Here is a 17,677-nt window from a genome sequence, read left to right as displayed (position 1 = left end):
AGTTGGCAAAACCAACCTGTAATAGGGAGCAAGCATTTGCCTGTTTCTTCCAAATTATGCCATTTTACCTTGCTAGACCCTGCCAACATTACCACCAATAAATCTGCCATGGTGTTCTACAGTAGGAAAACACAGTAGTTCATACAACTTTCTTACAGTCATGTTGAAAAATATCCATCTCATATGGTAAAAACTTTGGCCTAAAAAAAGTGGCAAAGAAGACATGTGAGTTCCCATCAGAAGCCGGAGGAGCTCTGTTTTCAACTTCTATGTATTGGTAACTACTTTTTTTTGTGTTAAAATAGTACCCTCCAAACACCATCACTGGTATTCATGACAATAGCTCTGATAGTTAATTTTCCGTCATCAAATTGGTTAGCTACCATCTGAGTAGGTAGGAACAGAAAGCCTCCCTATGGTGACAGCATATGCTCTTCCATGCAGAAAATGCTTTCATGTTGGTGGCATTTTGCTGAAGTTCTGTAATGCTTTTTAAAGAAGTATCTGTCTTTGTAAAGCACTAGACACTTTACATTATTACGTCATTAGCAATATGACTGAAGCATAGCAGGCTTTTAAAACTCTAAAGTCAATCAAATATATCTACTTTTGCAACTTTAGGGACCTGTGCACTACATGGTTCATATTGTCAAATGATCTCATATTACCAATTTGAATGGAAAAGATAGAAAATCAGGCCGAATACCCCGTTTAAAGAGTGGGTCTGACTGAATTCTTCTCACCTTCTTATATAAAATGTTAGGTTTCTATTTCCAAACTAAGGACCAATAGTGTTGTGAGCATCATGTCTCACAGAACAGGTAATTAAGAATACATGGGCGCAAGTAATATATGTTTTTTAGAACAACAAATACAGCTGGAAGAAAATATGGAAGATTTGAGGCACATCATATTCAGATTTGAAATAGAAGCAGCAAACTTAATATAAAAAAAAAAAATAAAAATGCAAGTTGAGAACTATTGTTCAGAGTTTAGATATACTAATCAGACTGCTTAGCACAGAAGGTAGCAAAGTACCTGTGGAGTACACAAGAGATATTAGTAAAGAGAGGAATTATAAAGAAGTTATCTTGTGTGACCAAAAAAAAAAAAAAAAGGAGGCACATTCAGAAAGGGAGGGAGATCATCTGAAAACTCTCTGTACCCAACAAAAGAAGATAAAAAATGCTCAAAAAAACTATTTATTTCCTTCTGTGGTAGGTGGGATGAATTACCCCCTAGAGGAGCACATCATTCTTTCTCTCTCTGCTGACTACTGCAAAAGCTTGGGTAATTAGCTGAGAGTTGTCACCTAACTTTTGGAGAGAACTGAAGTTGCTACTGACAAATCCCATACTTAGTAAGCAATGAGACCTAAATAAACCACATGCCAATTATAACAGTAATTAGCATTGTAAAATTCTGAATTGCTTAAAAAGTGCTGTCATCATACCTTTTGCTAGTGGTTCTACAGTGATGATCTCGCTGCTGTTGCCTCTTCCTGCAGCAGTCACTGCTACCACCCAGACGCTGTACTGGCGATTCCGACTCAGGTTGGGGATTCTGTAGGAAAATGAGTCGGGAGAGGCTTCAAACTCGCTGATCACCTGTGACAGGAGAGACAAATATTTCCAAACTCAAATAAATGGTATTTGGAAAAGTCTGCTAAGCTGAGTGCTACAAAGCCTGTTACTTCAGGGTAATTGGAATGAGTATCAATTGCTCCACACAGATGGTGAATGGCAATAAACAGAGCAGACACAGTAACTCATTGCAATCAATTTATATTCAGTGAATTTGGGCCTATATTTTGTTTACAAATTATTTATTTATTTAGCTTAGGATTTTTATGTGTCTGTTTATTTTTACAGGGTTGGATAAGCAATTTAAGTTAAAGTATTTGGCAAATTTGTACCATGAATTGTTCTGACAAACCAGTTTTGGTTTAGACTAAACAGAAGAGGATTCAGCACTGCATCTGCTATGAAAACTGGAGTTTACTACTCCATAGGTCACCTAGAACCTTTGTGCTAGTGTACCTTATCCCTGGGTTTGGTGATTTATTCCCTTAGTAATGGAGTGAATCAAGAAATAAAACTGTTCTGTAATAGACTATTCAAACTTCCCACGAGTCTAGTTTTGTTTTATCATAAAATTACTTTCATTCAAAGATTCCCAGCTGAAGGTCATCTCCACTACTTAGCTGCATTAGCAGTGAAGAAGTACATGCACTGGAGGAAATGCTAGTTGAGTCTGGAGAATATAGATTTATATTTTTGTGCACTGTGGCATATAGTCCACAAGAAGCTCTACTCCTTCATGGAGGAGAAGGGAAACTTCATCATGCCTCAGCAGTATTACAGTATTCAGTGTAGCCATTTTCATTTCTGACATGAGCTTTGTAATTCTTCCATGTAAAAACAGATAGGTCACTAACCATTAGAAGGAACAATAAAGGCTCACTTTCCTATGCCATATTAAGCATAGCAATAGCTAACTAATGTCAGGCTAAAAATAATTAGAATATTAATGACGTAGAAAAGAAACTTTCACTGCGAATCTACATTGACATGTTATTTTTAATGCAATCTAAACTTGATTCAGACTGACAGAAGGTGTGCAAGGAAACTCTTTGATATACAAATACCTGCTGCTGGTAAAGGCCAATTTCAGCTGATTAGCATTTCAAAAGGTAGTTTGAGCTGAAAGCATTGGGATATATAGTTGACTCTTCAAAGTGAATTCCAAATAAATGATTTTATTTTTCTGAGGTGTCTTTAAATAACTCTTCAGTGTAAACTGGCAGCCAGTTTCAGCTACTTAATGTGTCACTGTGTTTCTCTCTTCTTGATCTGGCATATCCTGTGGCTAGGGGAGGGTGGATTCATCTCATCTCCTTCTGAAATCTACAGTGAAGACATGTAGATAGATCTATGCCATTCTAAACCTTGACTCCCGTTAGAGACACTGCAAAGAAACATGCACATCTAAGGCAAGGTTCTTCTGGTCTATTTGGGACACATACACTGCAGTGGGATGAATCATGCCTTAGACATACCTATTTTTCCCCATCAGCTCTCTAAGTGTTGCTCAACATTCAACTCTAGAGTGAGCTCATAACTAGCTCAATAATAGTTGTCCTGAAGACATCTTAATTTGAGTAAGATGGAAAACATTCCATCAAGATAATGTGCTTATTAACTAAAGTATTTACCTCCCTGGCTTTTATACAAATGTGTGCTTCTATTTGCTTCTGTGAGACCACAACCTGTTTCCTCTATAAACTTTTCTGGGGAGACTGGTTTGCTCCAGCTCACAATCTCACTATACTTTCTAGACAATCTCATTGCTCCTGTCAAAATGCCAAGTCAGTTTGTCCCATTTAGCAAGCATTTGCCTGGGTTTCCACTTCTGATATGAAGAGGTCAGTGCAGGCAGACACTCCTATTATTATATGAAATATTACAACAGGTTTTGAGAGCCATCTGTCTTGACATTTACATGAGAATATTGGACAAATGCCTGTGGCTTGACAGGCTGGATCTTTGTGAGGTTATACATAAAAATTAATGTATTGATCATAGCACAGGAAGTCGAATTTTAATATTCATGAAGCAGTATTTCCTAGGGTTAATTTGAAAGTCAAACAGGCTAGGCTGTCTCTGGTACTTAGGTTCCACTCATTAATGCAGCCATCTTGCACAAGCTAAAAAAACCTTCTAAAACACATGGACAGAACGTGAATATGGTAAACCATTACAGACCTCTGCATTGCTAAAATTTCATTCCAGCAAGCATCATTCCAGTTAAAGGTATACTGTTTTTTTTATTTTTTTTTTTATTTTTTTATTTTTTTCCCTAGACTCTTCCAAAGGCAGCCATAATTCTGCAGATCTCCTGCTTGAAATGCGTTACTGTTCAGCTCCCCTCTACCATGGCAGAAGCTAGGATAGTCAGACAGACAAGAACCTTGTATAAAATTGCTAAACACAACTTGGGGAGTAGAGATTTTATGTTTGGGACAAAGAGAGAATCTAAGTAGAAAAGGAAAATCTCAGCCTTGGAGATACAGCACTGTTACAAAACTCTCCTGCTCTCAGGGCTGATGTAAGAGAAAAACAACCAACCATCCAAAATTCCCATTTGCAGCGTGGTCAGCTGTGAGAGAATCTCAAAGTAGAGAATCTCTCTCTCCCTGGGGCTCCAAAGGCAGAAGAATCACAGAATTAGTTTCTCTATTGTCTTTTTAAATGCCTTGTCTTTAATTCCATTCCTCCTCCTACAGAGGATCGGCTTTATTAATACATATCCAATTGTAGTCCTTTCAAATATAAATTCAATTATTCATTAAATTAATTTAAAAATGATTCTGGAAAATATACCTTCACTAAATTTGTGGTTCTTGTTTTCTTAAAAGAAACTGTTATAGCAAAAGATTTTGGTTTCTAACTGGTTAACATATCTCTTCTGTTTCCTCAGCTAACATTCTCTGTTAAACACTTGGGGATGCTCCAGTGACAAAGAATCAATTTTACTTGTAACTTTTACTTGTCATTTCAATTAGACTAACATGCTAGAGATTTTCATTACACAAGAAGAAAAAAATGGAGCTTTGTCAGCAAAGAGAAGATTAAACAATTGAAATAAGAAAAAGAATTAAAGGAATGTCACCTTGTCACATACTGGTCTTTCCATGTGCCAGTATGAAACATTTACTGTTATGTTATCCCAAAAGCAGTAACATGCTTGCTCAATGGATTTTTTTCAACTGCTTATTTTTATTTTTTTAAATTTAGTTTATAGATGATAAGCTAATTTTTCTCCCATCTTCATCTCTCTGTCTAAGGAGCACAGACAGGGACAAAACTCTAAAAAGCCAGTGAGAGCTGTGCATAATAAAGTCAAATCAAAGCCCTTTACAAGAATGCAGTCAATCTACTTCTCAAACAAGGCAACAGCAAGAGATCCTGAGGAACAGCCACTGCAGGTAGTATTGTTTTCTTCTGATGCAACTTCAGCTGAACTGGTATGCATTGCTTTGTATGCTTTGAAATAGTATGCCATCTCCTGGCAAATAAATAGGAGATGTGCATAAACTCAGAACCCTTAGACTGTTTTTTGCTTGTTTGGTTGATTGTTGTATTTTCTAACACAAACAGGAAAAAAAAAATCAAAAGGGTGAATTCAAAAATTACGTTTTTAACAGTACTCAAGCAAACATGGAATTTCCCAAGTAGGGAATTAAGGTAACAGGTATCATTTACTCTGTACTGGAAGATTACATGAGTCAAAGCCTGTCTGTACCTTGTCTACAACCGCATATACACAATTTCTGATGTAAGGTAGGCACATTGAAGATCTATATGTTCTTGTTCTCTGCAAATTGTGAGGAAACACGGAGGTGAACTGAGAAAGCCATACGGAGACTTTTATGACAAGAGTGCAAAGCAGGAAAGGCAGATTTGCAGAGTGTTCTGTGAAGTATGAGAACATATGAGTTATTTACCTTAATGCTGGGTGCCTGATTGTTAAAATTAAATATATATATTTGTACTACATAGAGTAGCACGTGTGCTTTCACTACAAATTTAAGTATAAAATATGACTATAGAATCATGGCTGAAGGACCTTTAGAGTTCACCCAAGTCTATCCTCCTTCTCTATGCCAGATTCAACTATAGCTGCACAATTTCGGAAAAATATTTGTCCAACATGATTTTGAGGATTTACAATAAGTGAAGATTCTGCAACTCCCTAAGCTGCATGAACTATTCCACTGCTTAACTAATCTTATTATTAGAAAGCTTTCTTAAAGTCTACCTTGAGTTTCCTGCTGCAGTTTAAGCCCATATCTTATTTTTCCAGTTTACTAGGAACACAGAGAATTCTAACCTTCATATTTCCACCAGTCTTTAATCTGCATGAAGATTTGTCATTCCTTTCCTCATCAGTACCCTTATCTTTGTATGACTTAATAACTCCAGTGCTTTCAACTTTTCCAAGAAATCACATCTTTGCTAATAATATATGCTGTTGTCATTTGTACCATCTACCATTGCTCCACAGGCTTCTCAAATACAGTTTCTAAATCTCTATTTGACAATCTCTGAGCATGGCATTTGGCTTTTCACAACAGTATTATAATGCTAGGTGAAGTTCATCTTGGGATACAAAATAACCTAAAAATCCTCCTGTGAAGAATCTAGCCACTGGCTCTCTGCCTACTACCTCTATAATTGGTTGTTTATAGTACCCATTTTGTCGTGGTTTAACCCGACCGGCAGCTAAACACCACGCAGCCGTTCGCTCACCCTCCCCCCTCCCTCTCTGGGACGGGGGAGAGAAATGGAAAGTGAAGCCCGTGAGTTGAGATAAAGACAGTTTAATAAGACAGGAAAAAAAATAACACAAATAATAATAACAATAATAATAATGATGATACAATGGTGATAATACGAAAGTAATAATAGTATGTACAAACAAGTGATGCACAATGCAATTGCTCACCACCCGCTGACCGATGCCCAGCCTAACCCCGAGCAGTCCGGCCCCCTCCCCCCGGCTAGCCACCCCTATATATTGTTTAGCATGACGTCAGATGGTATGGAATACCCCTTTGGCTAGTTTGGGTCACCTGTCCTGGGTCTGTCCCCTCCCAGCTCTTACTGCACCCCCCAGCCTGCCCGTTGGCAGGACAGAGCAAAGGCTGAGATGTCCTTGGCTTAGTATAAGCACTGCTCTGCAACAATTAAAGCATCGGGGTGTTATCAGCACTCTTCTCATTCTAAGCCAAAACACAGCATTCCACCAGCTACTAGGAAGAAAATTAATTCTGTGCTAACTGAAACCAGGACACATTTTCATGCACTTTTACCTCCACTAAATTTTATCTATTTTTCTTCCGAGACCAATTTCCCCATTTATCAAGATCATTCTGAATTCTAGTTTTGTCTCCAGTGTACTTGCAATCCCCCTCACTCTTGTATCTCCTGCAAATTTAATAGGCACACTATTTCATTATCTGGGTCACTACCAAAACCACTGAACAGAAGTTGACTCAAGAAAGATAAATACATGTATGCTGCTCTTTCCTGTGCACAATAAGGAACCCCTGGTTTCATTGCCTCCTATAATGATCAGTTTTATATCTTCATTGCTAAATGGGGGAGAACCAGGAAGTATGTTGAGGACCTTGAACACAATGGTCCACACTGCTTTTGAATTTGAAATCTGGCTCATTTTTGGACTACTTTAAACAGCTCTCTTCAAAACAAATCTGCTTTAAAGGGGCTAGTACTAAGCCTTGTTGACTGCTGTCAGTCAATGTCACCTATTCCTGGGGCCAGGAGCTGCTCCACAACCCTTGTTCATTCAACAGTGTAGAAGTGGCTGACAATGAGCATAGAAAAACATCTGTAATAAAAGTAAGCTTTTAGTTCTATAAGGCTGAAATACAGAGACCTACAGTTTTTGCACAACAGTATCAGAGAATTGTTTACCTTGCTCTACCTCAGACCTTTGTTGCACCTGGAAACAATACTTTAGGATTTATTTGACCGATAAGTTATCAGTAATGGGGGCTACAATAGGTAATTTTTACCTAAAGGGAATTGGGTTAACATGAAATCAGTACTTTACTATGTTTTACAAAGATTGAGTTACTATGTCTCTGAGACAGACCTGTGAGTGTGCTCTCTCAGTGAATTCCCTAAAGAAGTAAAACTCTGCCTACAGACTTTTTCTTGGGATTATGGACAACTATTTTTCTTCAAATCTGCTGTTTTTTGCCTTGCTTCCTTCCACAGTTAAGCAGGCTGTCAGAGCTGCCAACAACAACCAGTTCACACTTTCAGTGAAAACGGACATCACTTTGGTTATATAACGTTTTCTAATCAGGTCTTGGTATTTTGGCTCATGTTTTGAAATATGACGTTTCTCACTCAGTGCTATTGAAGCTAACTGTTATAAGCTGTGCACAAAACAGAATGAATCTTCTGTGTACATTTTTTCTCCTTTTTCTTCAATTCTGAACTGAAATGTTGGAAAGTGAAGGACAGAGATTTTGTAAAGAGCTGAGGTGGCTCCCTGCCTTCCCACCTGCAGGAAAGACTTGTGAATCCATTTCCAGAAACTAGGCCCAGGAGACAGTCCACTGTCTAGATCTCCAGGTAGCTCATGTAGCCAAGAACTCTGTTGCTTGGGAGCCACAGATATATACCATCTGCTTGTCCTTTTGCAGAACCCACTGGGGCCAGAGTGCTCATCTATATCCCTGGGCTCATGATCAGGGAAGCAGTTACGTGGTGTCACACCCAAGTAACCACAGGAAGGTCATGAGACCTCCTCTGGGCTGACAGTAGCTCTACTGCCTGCTCTGGTAGCCCCAAGAAGTCACCAGGTTTGTTCAGAGCATTTCAGTCAAACCACAAATTGTGTGACCCCCTCTGGTCCCGAGTCCTCTACTGTCTGTACAATACGGAATGGGACAAATCCATACCTGCTGAAATAAGCTGCAACTGATGCCAAGGACTTATTGTTAGACTATACTGATATATGTGTATGTGAGACTAGGTAGTGCGACAAAACCAGAGTTTTATGAAAAAATCAATATCAAATTTGTTTTAGTAGGACTTTGCAAGAAGACCTTTTAAAAATTGCATCAAACAGCACAGCGGCAGAATTAATTTATACTCTGTCACATCTCTCTTGAGATCTGCTCCATGACAAAAATAAGATAGGCAAAAAATTTAAAGTTGGCAAAGCAATTAAAAGAATAAATGTGTTATATTTGGGAGCTGGTAACAAAGCTGTGACATAACTATGAAAAAGCTGTAAACACTACGTGTGGTGTATTAAAAAGGACATCTTCTAGATACCATTCTAAATATGTTTTTTTTTATAATAACCCGCCAAATTATAGACTAGTTCTATACTATATAAAGAACAAGAATTAGTAAACATAAATATCTTCATGCTGTGAAATGTACTTTGCATGCACAGTGATAAATACTGCTGGTAGCACATAAATCAATGAGAAGGTATTTAAAATTCAACCTCACAGACTCTGCTGACTCTAAATAAGCTTCCATTCACCAGTAACTTTATCTGCTTAGTCCTCTCCTGACAGTTACTTTTCCCTCTCTTTTAAGAGACTTTCAGCATACCTTTATCCACAAAGTCTCCACGGAACAACAACAATCACTTCCTGCTTATAATTGCTTTTGTACTGCTCTCCAAGAGTTTTATTTGTCTTTAAGACCAGAGAGAAGCTGTGGGTCAGAGAGTATGATACAACACCACTACACATGGAGTAAGAATTTGTGCAGTTGCCAGACAAAAGCAAGAAAAATCTTGTGTCAAAAAAAAAAAAAATGTATAACATCTTGTACAACTACAGGACTCTCCTCAAAGAGTGAGAGGTATTGAGCAGGGTTGAAGTATATGTGGCAAAGTGTGGAAAGTACATCTTTGCAAACAAGCTTGCTAACTTAGTGGAGGGGACTTCAAAGTAGGTGTGCTTGAGGACAGTGACTATAACAGACAAAGAAGAGCACAAGGCACAAAGCAGATGTGTCCAGGAGACAACATGACACGACAGCATCTGACCTTTCTCCTGTAAGAGCTGCATGGTTTAGGACCCATTTAATATGTTCGTATTCTACTCCGTGTAGCTCTAGAGAATACACAATTAGAAATCCGTGTATAGTTGCAGAGCTACAACCTCACCGAGATTGTGGTAGCATGGTGGATAGCACTTATAATTGGTGTGCTGCAATGGAGGGATGCAGACTCTTCAGGAAAGATGTCTGGGAATGTGTGAAGGACAGCTTGCTCACTGTGTAAAAGAGTGTCATGAATACATGGAATGTTGTCTTGCGGCAGGATCAGAGGACAGACCAGTACTAGTGATATTATAGTAGGTGTCTGCTACAGATAAGGCAGATCAGGCCTTCTTTAAGCAGCTGAACAAAGCCCCACAAGCACATGCCTTGGCAGTTGTAAGTGACTTTAACCATAGTGGAAACTGCTGGATGGGTAATATGATTGGAAACAAGCAAACCAGGAGATTGCTAGTGTTATAAGACCATTTCTTTTTGCACGTGATCTGTAAACTGACTAGTGGATATGCTCTGTTGGATCTGTTGCCTACAAACAAGGAAGAACTGGCTGAAAATGTGAAGGTTTATGACAGCGTTGGCTGAGGTGATGAGGAGGATAGAGTTTAAGATCCTCAGAGAAGTGATCTCATGGGAAACTGTCCTGGAGGGTAAAGGGGCTCAGGACAGCTGGCTGGTCTTCAAGGACAATCCTCAGAATGCAAGAACGGTCTTCTGTAACATATGAGAAATTGAGAAAGTTTGGCAGAAGGCCATAGATCTCAACTGAGCTCAAACATGAGTAACATGAGTTACACAGACGGTGAAAGCAGGGGCAGGCTGCTTGGGAGGAAGACAAACACACCATATTCGTAGGGATAAGGTTAGAAAAGCAAAAGCTCAGATGGAGATGAAATAACCAAGGCAGATGAAGTGCAACAACAACAAAAAAAGGATTCTTTAAGTAATTAACCAGCATGATGAAGTCTAGGAAGAGTTTAGACACACTCACTGCTCAGTGAGGTTTGCCAGTTTTAAATGGTAAAGTTTACACTCAGGTCTCCAGATCACTGAATCTCCTCAGACAGTATGTGGGAGTGAAGCTGCACTCACAGTAGAGGGAGATTGAGTTAGAAAGCATTTAAGAATCACTTAATTAGACATAGAGAAACCCATAGCACCAAATGGGATGTATCTGAAGGTGATAAAGGAGGTGGCAGATGCCATTGTGAAGCTAACATTGGTTGTATTTGAAAGGCCATGGCAATCAGAGGAAGTTTCTGAAGACTAGGAAAAGGTAAATGCCATATTCATCTTCAAGAAGTGCAAGAAAAAGTATCCAGATAACTACAGGCTGGTCAGCCTAGTCTCAATAACCTGATAAAGTTATTGAGAAAATCCCACTAGAACCCATTTTTAAACACATGAAGGAGAGGAAGGAACAACTGATCTGGATTTACCAAGGGCAAATCACACCTAACAAACCCGATTGTGTTCTATGATAAGGTGAATTGCACTGTGAACAAGGGGCATTGGATGTTGTGTACCCTGGCTTTAGCAAGGTCTTTGACCCAGTCTCCTGCAGCCTCCTTGTCACCAGATTGGTGAAATACCAGATAGAGTAGCAGACAATAAAGCTGAAAATTGTCCACATTCCTGGGATCAGAGGTATGAAGTTCAGGTACAGGACAGTAATTAGTTGCATCCCTCAGGGATCGTTTTTTGGGACCAATACTGTTTAATGTTTTCATTAGTGACAGAATAGAGTACACTCTCAGCAAGTAAGTGAATGACTCAAAACTGGGGGGAATATTTTATATGCTGGAGAACAGGGCTGTTGTTCAGAGCAACCTAGACAGGCTGACCAGAGACTCATGAAGTTCAGAAATCAAATACAAAGACCTGAATCATGGATGGAATAACTCCATGAACCAATACTACCTGGTGGCCAAATGTCCAAGAGGCAGCTCTGCAGACAAACAGGCCTGGTGTTAGCAGCTCTTCATTCCTAATGGTATAGGCCAGCTGATCCAGGGAGGTGATTCTTCCCCTCCACTCTTCACTTGTGAGACTGCATCTACGTACTGTGTCCAATCTTGGGCTCTCCAGGAAAAAAATGACATGTACATACTGTAGCAAGTACAGAACAGGGTTGCCAGGCAATATTCAGGAGGCTGGAGTGCAGGACATAGATACCAGGACAGGCTGAGCTATCTGGGTCTGTCAGCCTTAAGAAGGCAAGGCTCAGGAGAGACTTTATTGCTGCCTACAGATACTTGATCAGATGACACACAGAAGACGGAGCCATGCTCTTCATGAAGCTGCAGGGTTGGAAACCATTTTTGACATGGGAAATGGTCTGAGCAATCTGATGTGATTAAACTCGCTTTCAGAAGGGTGACGAGGTGAAATCCAGAAGTACCTTCCAATCTAAATTTTCCTATTATTCTATAAAAGATTAAAAATGGCAGTCCAGATCCATGCAACATACATATATAATAACTGAAAACAAACACCAAGAGAGATAATGTATTTCTTTTTTTCAGACTTGCACATAAGAATGCCACCAAGATGTCTCCTCAGTTATACAGTGGGAAAGATTCCAGTAAAACAAGTATGGCATTTTAGGCCATTGGCAGAATTGTATGTCTTTCACATCAGGACACTTTATATGCACAGTTGTCTAAACAAGTTCTGCTTTTAGCTTTCACTACCAGGAAATCAGAGAGTGATAGCAAGGTCATCTTATTCCATATCTTAATATGAGTGGAATGAAGACAAGAACCAACTGACAGTATCCTGAAAAGGAAAATCACTGAGAAGGAAAGCAGTCTCCCTTTATTGTCTTTTTATAGCACAGTTCTACTTACATGACTCCTTTCCATTAATCTCTAGGCATCACATAGAGGGAGCAGAAGACCAATGCACAGTTTAATGACCTGCTTCATCAGAACCACCAGGATAAGCCCATTTAACACGTCTGATCCTATGACTGAACAGCTGATGAACGAATAACTGCTTGTCTAACGACCCCCCTCCCCAAACAAAAAGAAACAAAAAAAAAGCAAAATCCCAACCACAAAAACAACAGCATTTTTCTAATCAAGGCAGTAAAATAGATTTTAAGGTGTATATCTTACTGAGTGATGCCATAGTGGTTGTTGACACTCTAATTATATAATTATATAGCTGATCTATATTTACTCATGTCTTAACCTTTCCCTGCTTTCTGTATCTGTCGCAATGCTTTCCCAGCTCTTCCTGCAGCAGTGAGCCTTTGTTCTTCTACCTTCAGCACATGCCACGTTTCTTTCCATGTTGCTTTTTAACTTACCTTAGACTGCAATTTTCCAGGCTGAGAAAGAGCAATCTAACTCAATTAGCACTTAGGGCCAGCTGACAGCTTGTATGTAAATACATCAGTACTCATAGCTCTGTATTTTTTCTGTATTTGCAGAATAAAAAAGAGAAAGTTGTACATAGAATCACAGAATCACAGAATTTTCTAGGTTGGAAGAGACCTCAAGATCATCGAGTCCAACCTCTGACCTAACGCTAGCAGTCCCCACTAAACCATATCCCTAAGCTCTACATCTAAACGTCTTTTAAAGACTTCCAGGGATGGTGACTCCACCACTTCCCTGGGCAGCCTGTTCCAATGCCTCACAACCCTTTCAGTGAAGAAGTTCTTCCTAACATCTAACCTAAAACTCCCCTGGCTCAACTTAAGCCCATTCCCCCTCGTCCTGTCACCAGGCACGTGGGAGAACAGGCCAACCCCCACCTCATTACAGCCTCCCTTGAGGTACCTATAGAGAGCGATAAGGTCGCCCCTGAGCCTCCTCTTCTCCAGGCTGAACAAGCCCAGCTCCCTCAGCCGCTCCTCGTAGGACTTGTTCTCCAGGCCCCTCACCAGCTTCGTCGCCCTTCTCTGCACCCACTCAAGCACCTCGATGTCCTTCTTGTAGCGAGGGGCCCAAAACTGAACACAGTACTAGAGGTGCGGCCTCACCAGAGCTGAGTACAGGGGGACAATCACCTCCCTAGCCCTGCTGGTCACACTGTTCCTGATACAAGCCAGGATGCCGTTGGCCTTCTTGGCCACCTGAGCACACTGCTGGCTCATATTCAGCCGACTATCCACCATCACTCCCAGGTCCTTCTCTGCCTGGCAGCTCTCCAACCATTCCTCTCCCAGCCTGTAGCTCTGCTTGGGGTTATTGCGCCCCAGGTGCAGGACCCGGCACTTGGCCTTGTTGAACTTCATGCAGTTGACCTCAGCCCATCGGTGCAGCCTATCCAGATCCTCCTGCAGAGCTTTCCTACCCTCAAGCAGATCGACACATGCGCATAGCTTGGTGTCATCTGCAAACTTACTGAGGGTGCACTCGATGCCCTCGTCCAGATCATCGATGAAGATATTAAAGAGGACCGGCCCCAGCACCGAGCCCTGGGAGACGCCACTAGTGACTGGCCTCCAACTGGACTTGGCTCCATTCACCACGACTCTTTGGGCCCGGCTATCCAGCCAGTTTCTAACCCAATGAAGCGTGCGCCAGTCCAAGCCTAGGGCAGCCAGTTTCTTGAGGAGAATGCTGTGGGAGACGGTGTCAAAAGCCTTGCTGAAGTCAAGGTAGACCACATCCACAGCCTTTCCCTCATCCACCCAGCGCGTCACTTTGTCATAGAAGGAGATCAGGTTTGTCAAGCAGGACCTGCCTTTCATAAACCCATGCTGACTGGGCCTGATCGCCTGCTTGCCCTGCAAGTGCTGCATGATGACTCTCAGGAGGATCTGCTCCATGAGCTTCCCAGGCACTGAGGTCAAACTGACAGGCCTGTAATTTCCCGGTTCTGCCCTCCGGCCCTTCTTGTAGATGGGCGTCACGTTTGCTAGCCGCCAGTCAACTGGGACCTCCCCCGATAGCCAGGACTGCTGATAAATGACGGATAGGGGCTTGGCCAGCTCCTCTGCCAGTTCTCTCAGTACCCTTGGGTGGATCCCATCCGGCCCCATCGACTTGTGCACATCCAAGTGCCGTAGCAGGTCACCAACCAGTTCTTCATGGATAGTGAGGGCCACATCCTGCTCCCCATCCCCTTCCACCAGCTCAGGGTACTGAGTATCCAGAGAACAACCGGTATTGCCGCTAAAGACTGAGGCAAAGAAGGCATTGAGCACCTCCGCCTTTTCCTCATCTCTTGTAACTAAGTTTCCCCCCTCATCCAGTAAAGGATGGAGATTCTCCTTAGTCCTCCTTTTTGTGTTGATGTATTTATAGAAACGTTTTTTGTTATCTTTAATGGCAGTAGCCAGATTGAGCTCCAGATGAGCTTTGGCCTTCCTAATTTTGTCCCTGCACAGCCTCGCTACATCCTTAAAGTCCTCCCTAGTGGCCTGCCCACTTTTCCAAAGCTTATAAACCCTCTTTTTTCTCCTAAGATCAAGCCACAATTCTCTGTTGAGCCAGGCCGGTCTTCTTCCCCGCCAGCTCATCTTTGGGCACTTGGGGACAGACCGTTCCTGCGCCATTAAGATTTCCCTCTTGAAGAGTGCCCAGCCTTCCTGGACCCCTCTGCCCTTCAGAACCGCCTCCCAAGGGACTCCACCAACCAGTGTCCTGAGCAGCTCAAAGTCAGCCCTCCAAAAGTCCAATACAGCGGTTTTACTGGTCCCCTCCCTGGCCTCGCCAAGAATAGTGAACTCCACCATTGCGTGGTCACTCTGCCCAAGACAGCTCCCGACAATCACATCCTCCACCAGTCCTTCTCTGTTTGTGAAGAGAAGGTCTAGCGGGGCACCACCCCTGGTAGGCTCACTAACCAGCTGCGTCAGGAAGCTATCTTCCACGCTCTCCAGAAACCTCCTAGACTGCTTTCTCAGGGCTGTGTTGTGCTTCCAGGATATGTCAGGGAAGTTGAAGTCCCCCACGAGTACAAGAGCTGATGATTTTGCAACTTCTGTCAGCTGCCTGTAGAGTTCCTCATCCATCTCCTCATCCTGGTTCGGCGGTCTATAGCAGACCCCGACCAGGACACTAGCCTTGTTGTCCCTGCCGATCCTAACCCAAAGGGACTCGACCTTGTCGTTCCCAGTCTCGAGTTCTACAACCTCGAAAGACTCTCTAATATAGAGAGCCACCCCACCATCCCTTCTGTGCTGCCTGTCCCTTCTATGGAGCTTATAGCCAGGCATTGCAGCACTCCAGTCATGAGACTGGTCCCACCACGTCTCCGTGATGGCAACCAAGTTGTAGCCTGCCTGCCGCACGATGGCTTCCAGCTCCTCCTGTTTGTTACCCATGCTGCGTGCATTGGTGTAGATGCACTTCAGCTGGGCCATTGCCTTATCCTTCGGCCTTGCCATCGTTCCCCCTGGCACAGCCCCAACAATCCTAGCTTCAGCCCCATCCCCCTTCCTACCTAGTTTAAAGCCCTCTCAATGAGCCCTGCCAGCTCCTGGCCCAGGATCCTTTTTCCCCTAAAAGATAGGGACCCGTCTGCGGCCATCAGGCCAGGTGCTGAGTAAAGTGCCCCATGATCAAAAAAACCAAGATTTCTGCGTTGGCACCAGCCCCGGAGCCACGTGTTTAACAGGTGGGCTTTCCGTGTCCTCTCTGAACCCCTCCCTGCCACCGTAGGGATGGATGAAAACACCACCTGCACTCCCGCTCCATCCACTAACCGACCCAGTCCCCTAAAGTCTCTTTTGATAGCCTTCAGGCTTCTCTCTTCGATGTTGTCACTGCCCGCCTGGACTATCAAAAGAGGGTAATAGTCAGAGGGGCGTACCAGGTTGGGAAGCTTCCTGGCAACGTCCCTGACCCTGGCCCCAGGGAGACAGCAGACTTCCCTACGGGTAGGGTCAGGCCGACAAATAGGGCCCTCTGTTCCCCTAAGAATCGAGTCTCCAACAACAATAACCCTCCTGTCTTTCCTGGTGGAGTCAGTCCTGAGGCGTGGAGTCAACCTCCTCGCCCTAGGCATCCTCCTGGGAACACTTGCTACTTCTTCCTCACGCACTGGCCTCTCAATCTCTAGGGCCTCAAACCTGTTGTGTAAATACATGTAATACATTATTACATACATGTAATAATGTCTATATAATAATATAGGCAACACATATAAACAGGGTAACATTGGATCCTTGTTTGCCCTTTATCTTTCCTACAGAATAGACTGTAGTGGAGAATAATTTTTATTTTTCCACACAGTCTTACTTGCTTGAACCATCCTAGGCAGATATTGTCCTTGAGATTCAAAATAGTTAAACAGGGGCAGCAAAAGTCTTATTAGCTTCTACCCTTGCAAAGCAAACTGAACTGTGCAGGAGACAGCAAATCTTCATCTTAGAGTATCTCAAGTTCATAAGGGTTGTACTTTGTAGTAAAAATGTGCACAATATCACCAACAGAGTTAATTTGTTTTCCTTATGGTGACATAAGTGCCACAGGAACATTTTTATAATAAAGAAATTTGACAATTTTGTTAGCCAAAGAACATTGTCTGAAGTGTACTGTACTGACTTGTTCTCAGCAGCCACATACTGTTTGTAAAATTTAATCTGCAAAGATGATAACTTCCCCATAAGTTTTCATTTACCATTGCTCTTTTCTCTTTCACTTCACCAGTGCTGCTATTTAAATGGCAGATATTTAGCAAAGTTATCTTGCTACTAAGGCTTTGACTGAGGGAAGAAGTCTGTTCAGGAATTTTATATAGCTCCATGTCTCCAACTACAACATTTAAAATCTATGGTGGCAGGAGAATTGATGAGGAAATAGGTCTTCTGTTTATTCCCCTCCCCAACTTAATTTAAGACCATTTTCTCAGTCAGCTGCTTGTCTCTATGAACAGTGAATACAAGAACTTCCTTGGGATACATAGACCACACTTGCACAGGAGTGCTGGCACGCAAGCACCTCTGCAGCACACTTGTTCGACTGTAAAACTAGCTCATAAAGTAACTCTACTAAAATATATATATATTTTTTTATTTAACAATCCTTTTATGGATTAAAGATAACAAAGCATTTTGTTAGAAATAAAATTGTGGGTGAGGGGTCCTATGTTAAATGTGT

General features: G+C 42.0%; 1 protein-coding gene across 1 annotated transcript in view; it reads right to left on the bottom strand.

Annotated features, from left to right (window-relative positions):
- DSCAM (DS cell adhesion molecule) overlaps window positions 1–17,677 on the bottom strand; it is a gene marked incomplete at both ends in the record, with an annotated part of 475,148 nt that overhangs the window by 62,005 nt on the left and 395,466 nt on the right. The window contains one exon of the mRNA XM_082772650.1: window positions 1,454–1,607. Within this exon, the coding sequence (XP_082628776.1) occupies window positions 1,454–1,607 (154 nt within the window). The remainder of the gene's footprint in view (window positions 1–1,453; window positions 1,608–17,677) is intronic.

The sequence above is a fragment of the Aythya marila genome (genome assembly GCF_965140915.1).
Source record: "Aythya marila genome assembly, chromosome: 1".
In the NCBI taxonomy this organism is placed as follows: Eukaryota; Metazoa; Chordata; class Aves; order Anseriformes; family Anatidae; genus Aythya; species Aythya marila.
Note: the sequence above shows the minus strand (reverse complement) of the source record. Positions and strands in the feature narration are given on the sequence as shown.